At 33.4% G+C, this 15,206-nt stretch overlaps 1 protein-coding gene across 3 annotated transcripts; it reads left to right on the top strand.

The window, feature by feature from the left end:
- Window positions 1–4,977: 4,977 nt before the first annotated feature.
- On the top strand, window positions 4,978–9,639 carry LOC115977157 (probable flavin-containing monooxygenase 1). Of its 3 annotated transcripts, none has more exons than XM_031098845.1 (6): window positions 4,978–5,299; window positions 5,975–6,472; window positions 7,449–7,686; window positions 8,062–8,237; window positions 8,313–8,671; window positions 9,111–9,639. In XM_031098845.1, the coding sequence occupies exons 2-6, from the start codon at window positions 6,035–6,037 to the stop codon at window positions 9,487–9,489; spliced, it is 1,590 nt and encodes a 529-aa protein (XP_030954705.1). In that variant the 5' UTR covers window positions 4,978–5,299; window positions 5,975–6,034; the 3' UTR covers window positions 9,490–9,639. The 3 variants fall into 3 exon arrangements, with proteins under 3 accessions (XP_030954705.1, XP_030954706.1, XP_030954707.1); XM_031098846.1 differs by having other exon boundaries at window positions 5,972–6,472; XM_031098847.1 differs by lacking the exon at window positions 4,978–5,299 and adding an exon at window positions 5,494–5,799.
- The last annotated feature ends 5,567 nt before the right edge of the window (window positions 9,640–15,206 follow it).

The raw sequence follows: 15,206 nt of genomic DNA, 5'->3' as shown, positions 1-15,206 counted from the left end.
TTGGGTCGTTACACCAATTCTATTCATATTTCAAGAGATATCATCTTCTATGAACATATTTTTCCTTTTGTCAAATCAAATCACCCTTCCACTTCTTATCATGATTCATCTGTGTCCCCACATTGTGTTTCTGGTGCATCTCATGTTCCTAATACACCTTATGTTTCTAATCCTCCTAACCCTCATTTGGTTGAATCAAGCTTGGCCATTTCCTAACCTGATTCAACCATTGCTCCTACTCCATTGGATTCCAATTCTTCCCAATGTGATTCCCACCCTGATGTACCTTTACCTTTAGTTTTGGATTCTGTTGTTCCTCCCTCACCACCTTCCATTGATCACTCTCTGCCTATTTCCTCATCTTCTTTACCTGCCTTAAGGAGATCAACCAAGCCTCATCACCCACCTGCTTACCTCTCTGATTATTCTTGTAAAGCAGTTAGTACCAAGCCTGCTTTTGGCTTGCCTTACGACATTTCAAAGGTTATTAGTTACTCACATCTTGGACCTCAGTTTGCCTCCTTTGTCATGGCTGTTAGTTCTGTCCCATCAGAACCTGTTTCATTTTCTCAGGCAGTTAAGTTTCTTGAGTGGAAAGCTGCCATGGACAAGGAAATTGAAGCTTTGGAGTTCAATAATACTTGGACACTAACCCTTTTACCTGCAGGTAAGTCTCCCATTGATTGTAAATGGGTGTATAGGGTTAAGTATTACTCAAATGATTCTATAAAAAGGTACAAAGCTCGTTTGGTAGCTAAGGGTTTTACCCAAAAGCTTGGTTTGGATTATTCAGAAACTTTTAGTCCTGTTGCTAAGTCAGTTTCAATCCGGATTGTCTTGTCTTTGGCTGCTATGAATGGGTGGTTTCTTTACCAAATGGATGTGAATAATGCCTTTCTCCATGGTGAGTTGGTTGAGGATGTTTACATGTGTTTACCACTTGGTTTTCACAGCAAGGGGGAGCATTTGGTATGTAAATTGAATAAGAGCCTATATGGACTGAAACAAGGTTCTAGAAAATGGTTTGAGAAGTTTTCATCCACCATTCTGCAAATGGGCTTCATTTAATCAAAATCTGATTATTCTTTGTGTACACACACACAAGGATCTTCATTCACAGTGCTTTTGGTTTATGTAGATGATATATTGTTGACTGGTAATAATCCAACTTGTGTCCAACATTTGAAGAAGGTTCTTGACGACAGATTTGGTTTAAAGGACCTGGGATCTTTAAGGTATTTCTTAGGGCTTGAAGTGGATAGAACTAATGCAGGTATAAGTTTGAACCAACGGAAGTATGCCTTGGAAATTTTGGAGGATACAAGTTTTCTAGGTTCCAAACCAGTCAAGTTCCCCATGGAGCAGAACTTAAAGCTGTCCAAATATGAGGGAAAGCCATTGAGAGATTCTGCTCAGTTTAGAAGGCTTATTGGGAGACTCTTCTACCTCACTCTGACAAGGCCAAACATCACATATGTTGTGCACAGGTTGAGCTAGTTTGTATCACAGCCAAGAGAGCCCCATTTACTAGCTGCCAACATACTACTTCAATATATAAAAGGCTCACCAGGAAGAGGCATTTTCTTTCCAAGCCAATCTGATCTACATATTAAGTCCTTTTGTGATGCAGATTTGGCTGGATGCCCTGACACTTGGAGGTCCTTAACTGGTTATGCTGTTTTCTTAGGGGAATCATTAATTTCTTGGAGGTCTAAGAAGCAAGGTGTTGTTTCAAGGTCCTCAACTGAGGCTGAGTACAGAGCTATGGCAAGTATGGCGTGTGAGATCACTTGGGTGCTGCAAATACTTAAGGATTTAAAGGTGAATCATGCAAGCCAGCTATGTTGTTCTGTGATAATCAAGCAACCTTGCATATAACTGCAAATCCAATTTTCCATGAGAGGACAAAACATATCGAGGTAGTTGTTATTTGGTAAGGGATAAGATCATGGAGGGTATGAATAAAACATTCCATATTGCTAGTAATTCACAAGTGGCTGATATCTTTACCAAAGCATTGGGTTTTTCAGCTTTTACAAGGCTTTCTGGAAAATTGGGTTTGAAGGACATTTTTGTTCCCAGGGATGTAAATGCACAAATCATAGATCAAGTTTCAGATCAAGAAGGTCAAGTCTCAGAACTTAAAGTTCAAGACTTGAGGGGGAGTATTGAAGTTGGAACTGAGTTAAATGAAAACGGCAAAACCAATTGTCAAGTGCAAGGAAAAACGACATGCGTGAGATTAAAAGAACAGAACAAGCTGAAGAACAAAACGACAGAGTGTGAATTAATGAAATCACGTGCATAGCATGTGAGAGTAACTTAAGTTCCAATTAGTTGTATAGGAAGTACACTTGGCATGCATCTAATGGTGGAGATGTATTTCTGTCAGATTAGGGAGTTAGTTAATTTTCTATTTTATTCTTAACTCCTCTGTTATTGTATATATAGAACAGGGGCTTATCTAATTAGGCACTTTTGTACATTTTTTGAAATTGATGAATGAGAATTTTTCTTTTCTCTCAAAAGCTCTCTCTTCCAATTTCTAGAAAACTCTTTCTTTATACACTACACAACCTTACTGATCACATCCAGTGGCGAAAATAGCCAAATACCACGTTTTGGCAAAATTTGTGGCAAATTAACACTGTTTCGGAAGTATTTAGTAATCTACCACTTTTTTAGTACTCGAGTTTCAAAAAAACGAGTTATAAATAGTACTCGAGTTCAGTGAACTTGAGTTCCTAGGTGAGTCACTAGTGTGGCACTGCTGACCTGGAATTTATATAATTAAAAAAGTAATGTGGTACTCGATAATATGGAAATCGAGTACTTCTTTACAGTACTCAATCTTACTAACATCGAGTACCTTGTTATTCTTTTTTTTTTTTTCTTTTTTCCTTTCTACTTTTTGTTTCATAATGGAAGACTGGTTCCCACCAACTCTGCTAAAACTTCCAAGCAAGTGATGAAATGTAAATGTAAACAAACAGCAAACCCTTTCTTTCAGTGGCGGCTCCAGGAATTTTTTCCAAGGTGTTCCTCAAGAAGCATAAATTACACAATCCAATAAAAAGAAAATTTTATATATTGACAACAACAACAACAACAATAAAAAAAACACGCAAATACGTAAAGTTTTACAACATAAAGCTTGTGGAGTTTAATTGTGGTTGTTGTTAGTGTTGCTAAACAGGGATGGACGGCAATGGCTGGGGAGAGTAAGTGAGTTTCTTATTTCTTTTTAGCCTTTAGGTTTGATTTAGTTTTAGTTTAAATTGTTTAATGATTTGTGAATCCGCGAGGCACTGAGGCAGTGAGGTTTTTTTTTTTTTTTTAATAATATTTGTTGAATTAAAAACGTAATCATGTTGGTGTTGGAGTAGTGATAGTCTTAGTCTGAGATGAGATTGATCTTGTACTAGGCTTTTCTATTGGCATTTGGTTTGGGCCTTGTTAGTGGTTTTATTATAATTTTTTTTTTCCATATTTTCATTCATTTTTTTTGGGGTTTTTTTCATGGTTTTATAAACCAGTATGGTGAAAGAACTGGAAAAGGGATTGGTTACTGGTTTTTTGGTCAAACTGAGATCTGCCCAATGATCAAACCGATGACGTCATAAATAATATAATTAATAAAATTTTAAATTATATAAATAAAAATATAATAAGTTTATTACTAATAACATGATAGAAAAATGTAAAAACTTAATATTTAGTGACACTTTTCATGTAAATTTAATCAAATTTCCTTAGAATGGACAATCACATGTTTAATTATAATCATAAAAATAAAAAGTTTATTATATATATATATATATATATGTAAAGACCCAATTTAAATCCCAGGCCCAAGAGGCAAAAGGATCTAGGCCCAAAGAGCCCAATATAATGAATTTGTAGAGAGTGGGTTGGAAAACTAGGCTCTAATGAGTTAAACTACAATTATAATTGGCCCAAATGACAAAAAAGCAAAGATAGACTAGTTTTATCTAAAGAAAATCGTCCTCAACACAATCCGAGGAGATCGATTCTTGTATATATTCTTTGAATTTGATTACAAGTACAGTTCTTATTGTTACAGTTTTTTTCTTTTAATTTTCCGATATCCTCCCATCTAGGTCTTCTTTCTATTTTATACTCTCTTCTTTTTTTCATCTCTACTCTCCACGTGTACATTAGATTGCTAGTGTTGATCCTTGTCCCATTAGCACCTTCCTGAAATCTTTGGGAGTAGCTGTAAGGCTGAAAAGTACTGTTCAGATATCATTTCCTCATTAATGCGGCCAGAGAGTTAGCTACAGAGCATTCAATGCAGTGGTAGCAGTTTTCTCTTAGATATTTCACAGATCCCATTTGTCCTGTACGTTCATAATGCATATCCTTATCAATAGAATTTCTTGAGATGTTACTCTGGATGACAAAACACACCTTCTTGGATCCCTTATCCCTACAATATATATATAATGAATTAATTGATGTTATATAAAAATGAAGTAACTTTTTAAGTTTATTCACCTAATTAACTAAAATTACTATTTTTTTCTTAATCAAAATTATCGGAAAAAGAAAAAAGAAAATTAGTTGTCCAATGAAAAAAATCTAAATTTACGTGAATTTGACCAATTAGTTGTATAATATATATTATAATGTTTTTGAGGAAAAGTAGTCGTACAATGACAGTGTGTCAAGTAAAGCAAAAACTAAAAGTAAAGTCGTAGTATAGACTTAAATGAATAATATAAAAGCATGTGGTTCTTTTTGCTTGAAAGACCCTAATATATTGTTAAGTTGCTCAAATTATGGACCAAAATTTAATTTTATTGGCATAAAAAAAAATTCAAGGTGTTCCCAAATTTTTTTTTTTAAAGGTAGATGAATATAAAATTTTAATTTATTATGTATAATTTTTTTTTTCAGGTCAAGGCGATCGTAGGACCACCTTGGCCATAAGGCGGCGCTGCCACTACTTTCTTTTTGCCTTTTTATCCTTCCATCCCACTCTCACACGACAACTAACTTTTCAAAGTCATTATTAGAATTATTAAAAACTCTTTTCTCTTTTCTCTTTCTTTACATTGCAGTCAACGACTTCATTTTTAAGTCACCTTGAGCTTAAAAATGGCCATTGCTCCATTTTTTTTTAATATATATTTTCTGTCTCAGCGTCTCCATTTTTAGAACCAAAATCCAATTTTACTCTGTCTAAGAGAGGGTTAGAGAACTTGCTGTCTTTTTGTTTGTTTGTTTGAAGCTCCCTACTACCCACTACTACTATTCAGCTCTTCCGTTGAAACAGGTATTTCAAAACCCAGTTATTCCAACTTTCATTTCTTTTCTTTTTTTCTTTTTCATTTTTTTTTTTTTTTTGAAAAATCTTCTTTTTCATTTACATTTACATTTCATCACTTCTTTGGAAGTTTTAGTAGAGTTGGTGGGAACCAGTCTTCTACTATGAAAAAGAAAAAAAAAAAAAAAAAGGTACTCGACTTCTTTAGGATCGATTACTATAAAGAAGTACTTGATTTCCATAATATTGAGTACCGCATTACTTTTTTAGTCATACAGATTCCAGGTCAGCAATGCCATGTTGGCGACTCACCTAAAAACTCGAGTTCACTGAACTCGAGTACTATTTAGAACTCGATTTTGTGAAACTCGAGTACTAAAAAAGTGGTAAATTGCTAAATATTTCCGAAATAGTACTAGTTTGTCATAAATTTTGCCAAAACATTGTATTTGGCGATTTTCACCCACATCCAGCGGCTAAGATCACGCAATCTTGAAAGTGGATTTCATGTAAGGATCACCCAATTTGTTTATTATTTCTTTTGGATGTGGAACATTGAATAAATCAAGTAGTGATCACTCATTTGTTTTTTTTCCCAATAAATATATCCTCAAAATTAGCTCATGTGCTTCTTCTGCTTCAAAAAATAGCTCATGTGCTTCTCATACACTTTATGTAAAGCAGGCTCAGTGCTGAAAGCCACACAAACTTTCTCTGTAAACTTCTAGACGGAGAAATTGAATAATGGAGAAACGGGTGGCGATCATTGGGGCCGGAACGAGTGGCCTTCTTGCTTGCAAGTACATATTGGAGAAGGGCTTTAATCCCATTGTTTTTGAAGCTAAAGAGGGCGTAGGAGGACTATGGAATCATACTATAGAGTCCACCAAACTCCAAAATTCCAAAGAATCTTACCAATTTACAGATTTCCCATGGCCTGCTTCAGTGCAAGAAGTGTGTCCTACTCACACTCAAGTGCTGGAGTATCTTAAATCCTATGCTCAGCACTTTGGCTTCATTCCTTACATCAAATTCAACTCCAAAGTCATTGATATAGACTATGTTGGAGAGCCTTCTGAAGAGATGGAGTCATGGGATCTATGGGGAGGAACTAGCAAGCCTTTTTGCTCTAAAGGGAAATGGCACATTGTCGTGCAAGATACTAAATGTTGCTCCACAGAGGTAGTAATCATTTATGTCGGTATTTGCTGTTTAGTACCGTGCAAGGCATTGTTATTTGTTAGAGTTATGGTTAAATTATTAGGGCAGCGTCTATTACACATAAAGTACACGATTTAGTTTTTGAAATAAAATCATGTCTTGAAGTCACGATTTCAGTTCAAAAAATAATTTGTGTATGGTGTGCGCAACAAAATGTGTAAAAGAGACCTTACCCAAATGATTAATTATGATTAAAAATGTGAGGGAGGTGTACAAGATGTGTTGGAACCCATTTATATGTGAGGGAGAGTGTTATAATTATGATTTAAAAAAAAAAAAAAAAAAAACTTATTGAATACCACTTATTTTGCTAAAAACTAAAAATTGAAAATAATAAAAAAATAATTTTTGGATTACTATTCACACAAAAAACATTGTTCATTTGCCTATTTGTACTGTTCATATTCCATGAACAATGCAATAGGCACTGGTTAAAAAAAAAAAAAAAAAAAAAAAAAAGCTGAAACGTGTTTGCGTGAAAACGCAGACGCAATCCAAACGCCTTCTTTGTGCAGTGTTTCCAAGATATTTAGGATTTAAATCCCCTATTCCCTAGCTATGATGTACCACAAGTCTTAAGACATGATCATTTATCAGACCTATCCATGTAGGAAGTAATTCATCTAAGAGATCTTAGAACACAGGCAAACAACTTGTCTTCTCAAAACCAATTACAATTCTTTTCAAGAAATGTAAGCTAACTATATTTGCCCATTTCATTCAATCTTTATATGTATTATGCAGTTTGCAGTTTGATACTAACGGCATGCTCCATTGCCATGGTCAATAACACACCTAATGCAAAATCATACTCAAAATGATGTATAATCCTAATTTTAGTTTCAATAGAATTGATCAGGACCAAATACTAACCAAAAGGTAAGAAAGAATTCATTCTTGAATACATAGACTCTGAGCTTATGTTTTATTCGGCCAGGTTCACCAAGTTGAGTTTGTGGTTCTTTGTATTGGACGATTCAGTGGTGTCCCAAACATACCCGAGTTCCCTCCAGATCAAGGCCCTGAAATGTTCGAAGGTAAGGTGATCCATTCCATGGACTACTCTGAAATGGGCAGTGCCAGTGCAGCAGAATTGATCAGAAGAAAGAGAATTGTAATCATTGGTTCACTGAAATCTGCGGTGGACATTGCAGCAGAATGTGCAAATGCAAATGGTAAGGAAAATTTATATAAGAATATCATGTAGAGGCAACTTCAAGGAATAAGGACTCCCCAGCTCAAAATTTTTAATTGAGCTTATCATTTGAATACCGGCACAAAGTAGATGTTTTGATTCTATAGTTTTGATGTGAAGTTCAGAATACTCCAGTAGTTGTCTCTCAAAAATGCTAATGATTCTCCACATTCTTTTTTCACAGTGGCCTCTAATTTTCACTTTCTGATTAGATGTCTGCTTGGTATAACTTATTGTTCAACTTTTTGAAAGTGAGGTTGTTAGAAAAGTTGTACCTAAGTGAAGTTAAAAAAAGCTATACTTTGAAAAGTCGCTGTTAAGCCTGCTCATAGATATCTTATCTCTTTTAATATAGGAGTTCAGTACCCTTGCACAATGATTCTAAGGACTGCACATTGGTTACTCCCCAGTAGCACTTTCTGGGGAGTAAGCCTTGGCTTCTTGTACTGCAATCGTCTTTCGGAGCTTCTGGTTCATAAGCCTGGTGAACCATTCCTACTCAAGTTTTTGGCTACCATGCTTTCACCCCTGGTATTCTTTTTCTTATCCTTTGAATGTGCATGTTTTTAAACCAATATGTGTATGATGCTGAAGTTTTATTTTCAGAGATGGGGAGTCTCAAAATTTGCTGAGAGCTATCTTAGATGGAAACTCCCATTGAAGAAACATGGACTGATACCAAAACAAAGCTTTCTTCAAGATCTCTCTTCATGTCGGGTTGGATTTTTGCCCGAAAATTTTTATGACAAAGTGGAAGAAGGATGCATTGTTTTAAAGAAATCACAGAGCTTTAGCTTCTGTAAAGATGGTCTGATCATTAATGGAGAACCTCAGCCACTAAAAGCAGATCTTGTAATTCTAGCCACAGGATACAAAGGTGACCAAAAGCTTAAGAAAATGTTCAAATCTCAAATCTTCCAGAAGTACATTGTCGGTTCAGCAAGCTCAATAGTTCCCCTCTACAGGTTTGTCAGCTTATTAAAGTTAGGTTAAATTGCATATTTTGTTCTCAATCTATAATCTTTATCTCAAAAATCATCTTTGTACTTTAAAATATTCCCCATAATCTCCTATCCTTCTAAAATTGTTTCAACGAGATCCTTATCGTCATTTGTTGGATGGAAAATGATGTCGTGAAAAATGAAATTTATGCCATGTCATAGGTCTTACGCCACCAAAATGACCTTGATATCATGAATTCTGTTTGCTATGTCAACATTTTCTATCAAGTAGATGACAATAAGGACCCTTTTGAAATAATTTAAAATATACTAATGATTTTAAAATAATGGTCAAAGGTAGCTATCTTTATAATGTTCTTGACAGATCAAAGCTTACCTTAGTCCATTCAGCGTTGCATCATTCTGATTCATTTTATAATATGCTTTCTTTATAAAACTGCAGACAGATTATTCATCCTCGAATTCCACAACTAGCCATAATAGGATATGCAGAGGGTTTCTCCAATTTGTGTACCTCTGAAATTAGATGTCAATGGCTAGCACATTTGCTTGATGGGAACTTTGAATTGCCTGGTATAAGAGAGATGGAAAAGGATGTCATAATGTGGGAAAATAACATGAAGCAATATGCTGGAAGGTATTTCCAGAGGTCATGTATTGGGAACGTTAATATTTGGTACAATGATCAATTGTGCAAAGACATGGGAACTAAGCATAAAAGAAAGAAGGGAATATTTGCAGAGTATTTTCAACCATATGGACCAACAGATTATGCAGGTCTCACCAGTTTGAACCAACAGCGAGGAATGAAGATCGACTAACTGGAAATGATTGCACAAGTTTGTTTATTGAGTCTTGTTCTCTCTCCCCATTCTTCAAATAATATCAGAAAAAACACAGACATTATTGCAAAGCAGCTACTCTTTTTCCTTTTTTAAAGATGTTTCCTGAACAATGCGAAGTTTAGTGTATTTCTGGAAATGGAATCCACCTAATTATATATATATAAATATATATATATTAATAATTTGATAATTAAACCATGGATAGAGATTTGAAAAATGGTTCTCCTCATGCAAGAGAGCATGTAAATGTAAGATGTAACGCTACTTAGATACAAGACTTTTGTCACCTAATTATAGTGGTTAAAATTATCTTTATTACAATTTACATATGAATTTTGTATTTCTATATTTTGTTTTGGATTGATTTTTGTAATTGCTTTTTATTGTAACCAACTGCAGACCCGCCTGGAAAAACTGGACGATTGCTTTTTTATTAAGTGAAAAATGAAAATAGTAAACGAAACCATAAGTGTTAGTCACTTAGTCTTAGTTCCAAACCCTTCTTAAAATGATGTGATTATTTTCTAACAAAATATAGTTGATACGATATACTAAAATTTTAAATTAAGCTTTTTCTATATTAGCTATTTGAAAGTGTTTTAAACTGGGCAAAAAGGCAAAGTGCACCCTCTAAGTTTGAACAAAATTTATTTAATGAGATTTGATAGAAAGATCTTAATTGAATGAACTTGAAACTTAAAGGACTCAATTAAGCAAAAGTAAAATTAGATGACTCAAATGAATTTTGGTCAAACCTAAAGGGTCTAGCTTGCATTTTTTTTTCCTTTAAATTTTGTAATTTTTTTCTTTTTTATGGAAACATAATCCATTTTACATTCAATTATTATATAAGACAAGATATTTTGTAAATAATGTAATGTGTGGTTGAAATTAGTTTCTAATACTCATTTCAAACGGTTCATCCTCTATACGTCTTGAATGAACTAAAGAGGAAACAAATATAAGTAAATCTACCATTTATATTAGAAAAATGATACAAGACTCTAATATCATAAGAAAATGTATTTTTATCAAGAAACTACTAATATTATACTAAGAGTGTGACGTAATTGTTAATGAATAAACTCCTCTTTCTACACAAACCCTTCTCCACAATGTATCATTAAAGTGGACTGAAATAGACCACATAGGCTGAAATTGAACAAATGGGCCGAATTGGACCAAAATGAACCAAATGGACAAGTGTGGACTGAAACGAACCAATGTGGATCAAAGTAGACCGAAATGGATCGAGTTGGACTTAAATGGACCAAATATACCGAATTAGACCAAATTGACCGAATTGGACCAAGTGGACCAAACTAGACCAAACCAGACCGAAATGGAACAAATGGACTGCAGTGGACTGAATGGATCAAGTGGACCAAATGTACCAAATTGAACCAAACTAGATCGAATAAATACTTCGCTTAAACTTTTAGATATTAGGCGAAAACACCCTTTTAGTCCCTATATTTTGGGGTTACAATCAATTTAGTTCCTATATTTTGATAACAGTCAATTTGGTCTTTGCTATTTTCAACTTGCACTCAATTTGGTCCTTACCATTAACTCAATAACGGAAAATGTCTATGTGACAAACGGTTTGCACAGTTGACATGCATAATATTAAAATATTAAATAAAATGCTGATATGACTAAATTTTAGTGGTTGATGTAGCCGCATTAGTGCTTAGATGGCAAAAAATAAAGAAGCCCCATCAACTTTTAAGTACATATTTTTCTTTTTTTTTACCGATCTTTTTTCCTTTTCTTTATTTCTTCTCTTAATATTCTTACAATTGTTTTATCCATTTAGAATTACATTTTAATTTTCTCAATATTATAATTCAGGGAATTTTCTTAATATTATTTTTTAATTTCTTGATAACCAAACAGAATTTCATTACAATTCATTTCTTGATAACCAAACAATAATCTAGTCCAACAATTCTAGAACAACACATATCACATTATTTCTAACCTTCAATTTGGCTTTCAATCACTAGAAATCTTATGCAGTCAATCAAGAAAGATAAAATTAATTCCATAAATTTCAGCCAAAATCCTAAATGAAAACTAAACCCCAAACCCAGATTCTCCATAACCATTCGTCCAGCACTACAGACCCACCACGGAGCCCAATCCATGGCCGCAGATCGACCGTGACTTCTTTGACCCGGATCTCTTCGTCTCAAGCTCGACCCGTAAGAACCTAGCCCCACGTCGCTGCCGCCTTGTCAAGTGTCAATAAGAGATTGGTGGAAGAACATAGTTGACACAATGGAGTAATGAGATGCGTGTGATTTGGAAATTAAAAGAGAGGTGGAGATGAAAATAAGTGGTTTGGTGGATTTAGGTAAGGTTTGGGGTTTAGTTTAAATTTGGGATTTAGGTTATTTGGCCATGAATAACAGATAAAAATATACTAGATATGTATGTGTGTATATATATATATATGCCAACCCAGACGTGTCCTTCTTGTGATATTATTGTGGGTTTCTATAAATAAATAAAAAAAGAAGGTGAAAATCTAAAGAAAAGGAAAAAAAATCGGTAAAAATGAAAAATATATACTTAAAAGTTGATGTGGCTTTTTTTTTGCCATCTAAATTCTGATTTGGCCACATCAACCACTAAAATTTAGACACATCTATATCTAATTTAATATTTTAATATTAGCTATGCCAACTATGCAAACCGTTTGCTACGTAAGCATTTTCCGTTAGTGAGTTAACGGTAGGAACCAAACTTACTACAACTTAATAATAGTAAGGATCAAATTGACTGTGACCTCAAAATGTAGGGACTAAAATGGTGTTTTGCCTAGATATTATATAGATTTTCAGAAAACAAAAATACTGTATTCCATATGTCATAGACTTCATAGTCACTAAAATATACGTTTTACACTTAAAATATACATGTAGATAAATTTTTACTCCAATTCAAAAAATCACTTAAGCACTAAATAAAGTTATTACCAAAAACAAAATCATATCTTAGTCTTAATCGTATTTAATATATATATATATATATATATATATGTGTGTGTGTGTGTGTGTTTTATAAATAGTAAATTCACATAATAATTTCTAGCGATTTTTATATAATATAGATGACTAAACAAAATATGATATGAAAAATAATTTTCCTTCTTTTTGTTAGCAAAGTTAAAAAATAATTTGAAAAAAAAATTAAGGAGAAACAAATTCAAATTTGTAAATTTTTTTAATGGAAAAAAATTATCATTATCTGTACTATATATAAGATGATTCCCCTCTTTCAACTGGACTTTTATGTATTCAAAAATACCTTCATTAATAAAGGGAAACTTCATTTAGAAATAGAGTCATAAATGTCAAATAACAAATTTCATTTTGAATTCAAAAAGAGAACTCCTAAAATTTAGGATTTTTTTTCCGTTAAAAAAAAATTACAGTTACCGCTTATCTCTAAATTTTATCCTTTTTATTTGTTTGAAAATAAAAAAATATACATTTTTAAATTATAATGGATGCAAATTATTAACATTTACCCAAAAAAATAGAAGAGTCTTTGAGCACGCATATTAATAGTTTAATGCAATGGCCAATGATAGATTAATAGTCGCTAGCTGGCAAGCTAACAAAAGGAAAGCAAATATCTTTAGCTCAATTGGTGCTAAGGGAGAGTGAAAAATTAAAGAGGCAAAAATGAGTTGTAATGCTAATAGAGGGAGAGTGACAATCATTTGAAAAAAAGAAATTGAAAGATTGGAAATCCCAAAAAGGGAAGAATACCAACAAAAAAAAAAAAAAAAAAAAACCGACATTAAGAAAGTCAGAGTAAGAGAGAAAATTTTGAGAGTATGAAATTGTAAAATAAACAAAGCCATAAACAGGTTTGAGTGTTAGTCTAATGGTTAGTTTGTGGTGTTTTATACATGTGGTTTAAACTCCAACTCTTCCTCCCCCACTATGTACCTATCTCAAATTATATATAAATAAATAAATCCATAAACAAATGAGAAAAAGAGATAGGCCAAGCCGACACAACCTATTGTTTTTGTAAAGTTGTGATTTACAACTATGTTTTATGTTGGTTTTATTCCATAACAAAAAGTTTTGTATTTGCTTTAATTTTATTTCCTTGTATTTTGTGGGATTTTATTGTATTGGGTTTAGTATTAAGTTGGTGAAGAATCGAGCATGAAATGAAGAATCAGTGCAGTTTCGTGATTGGCTCGCGAGTAGCTCGCGAAAATGGTTCCCGCGAAAAGGGCACGTGAGAAGCACATGTTGGAAGTTGAAGAGTCATGCCAACTTAGAGGATTTTATGAGTGTCTCACGGGTAAGGCCTTCTCGTGAGATACCCGCGAAACTTTCTGAGTTAGAGGATTTTAAGTGTGACTTTCTTACCCTTCACCTATACTATATATACCCTTGTTACCCACAAAAATATGAGATGTCATTCAAAGAGAAAAACCCTAGATAGATTTTCTACAACACATACACCCATCTTTTAGAGAGAGAGCTACTCATCCTTAGTGAGAAATCATTCTAACCTTTTCTCATTCCCTCTCCCATTGTCAAACCTTGAAAGGAGATTTATACCCAAACACAACCCACACATTTTCAGAGTGTAAAGAGTGTTTTGGAGCTTGGGAAGCTTTGAGAAATTGCCAAAAGAAGTCGATGAGGCTTGGTGGATGCAATTGGGCATATTGCGGAATCCGGAAAGCTAGAGAAGACATGACTCTGAGAAGTTCGTTCATAGCAGGAGTTTAGAGGGCTCAAGTACATTGGGTAAACTAGGCTTAAAGGGTCTTTTGTTATTCGTGTACTCCAACTTTATTCTCTAGTGGATCAATTTTGACTTGGAGGGTCGCGAAGAGGTTTTTTACCGAGTTCTTCAGTTTCCTTTTCGATAACACGTCTTGATGTTATCTTGTGTTTGCATCTCTCTTCCCTTACTCTTGTATTTTACTTTTATTGTTTGTTGTTCATATTTATAAACTAGAGTAGTATTGGTTCATTGCGCACAATTACACTTGTTCCGCACTTTGATTAAGTAAGAGTAAAAGCAATTTGTGTTTTTAGCACAAATTCGAGCTTTCAGTTTTAATGAGTTAACTTTAGATTAACCCATTTTCTTTTAACAAGCAAAAAACAAAAACAAAAACAAAAAAAATCGTTTCTCCTTTTTATCCTTAAGGTCATATGAGTGAACAGGTCCAAATCCCATTTTGTCAAGTTTAAATAGTAGTTCAAAAAGTCAGTTTGAAATATACCCAAATTGATCGAATAGTCTTGTAGCTTAATTACATAGTTTGCTAAGAGTCTTGTAATTCAATTGACATTTTTTAGTATTTCTAATAAAAACATTCATAATTCAAATCACCTACATTAATCAATCTAAAGTGGTGTAAATTTACATTGTTGCTACAGTAGACATGTTACTATTCACATGAAATGTTTATTTTAGTGCTATTTTGTGAGATCTCAAAATGTTTTATTTTAATCCTTACTTTTTATTTTATATATACTAGTATTATTTTTGTGTGATGCACAGCTTGATAAAGACTCATATGTAAGCTCAAAATTTTTAAAATAAGTAAAACTAAATTATTAAATAAATAGTGACAATAAATTATAAAATAAGTAAATAATTTTAATAAAAAAATTACCTTAAGTTCTGATGGTTTAGAGTTT

The sequence above is a fragment of the Quercus lobata genome, chromosome 2, assembly GCF_001633185.2.
Source record: "Quercus lobata isolate SW786 chromosome 2, ValleyOak3.0 Primary Assembly, whole genome shotgun sequence".
Taxonomy (NCBI): Eukaryota; Viridiplantae; Streptophyta; class Magnoliopsida; order Fagales; family Fagaceae; genus Quercus; species Quercus lobata.
This window is presented reverse-complemented; position numbering and strand designations above follow the sequence as displayed.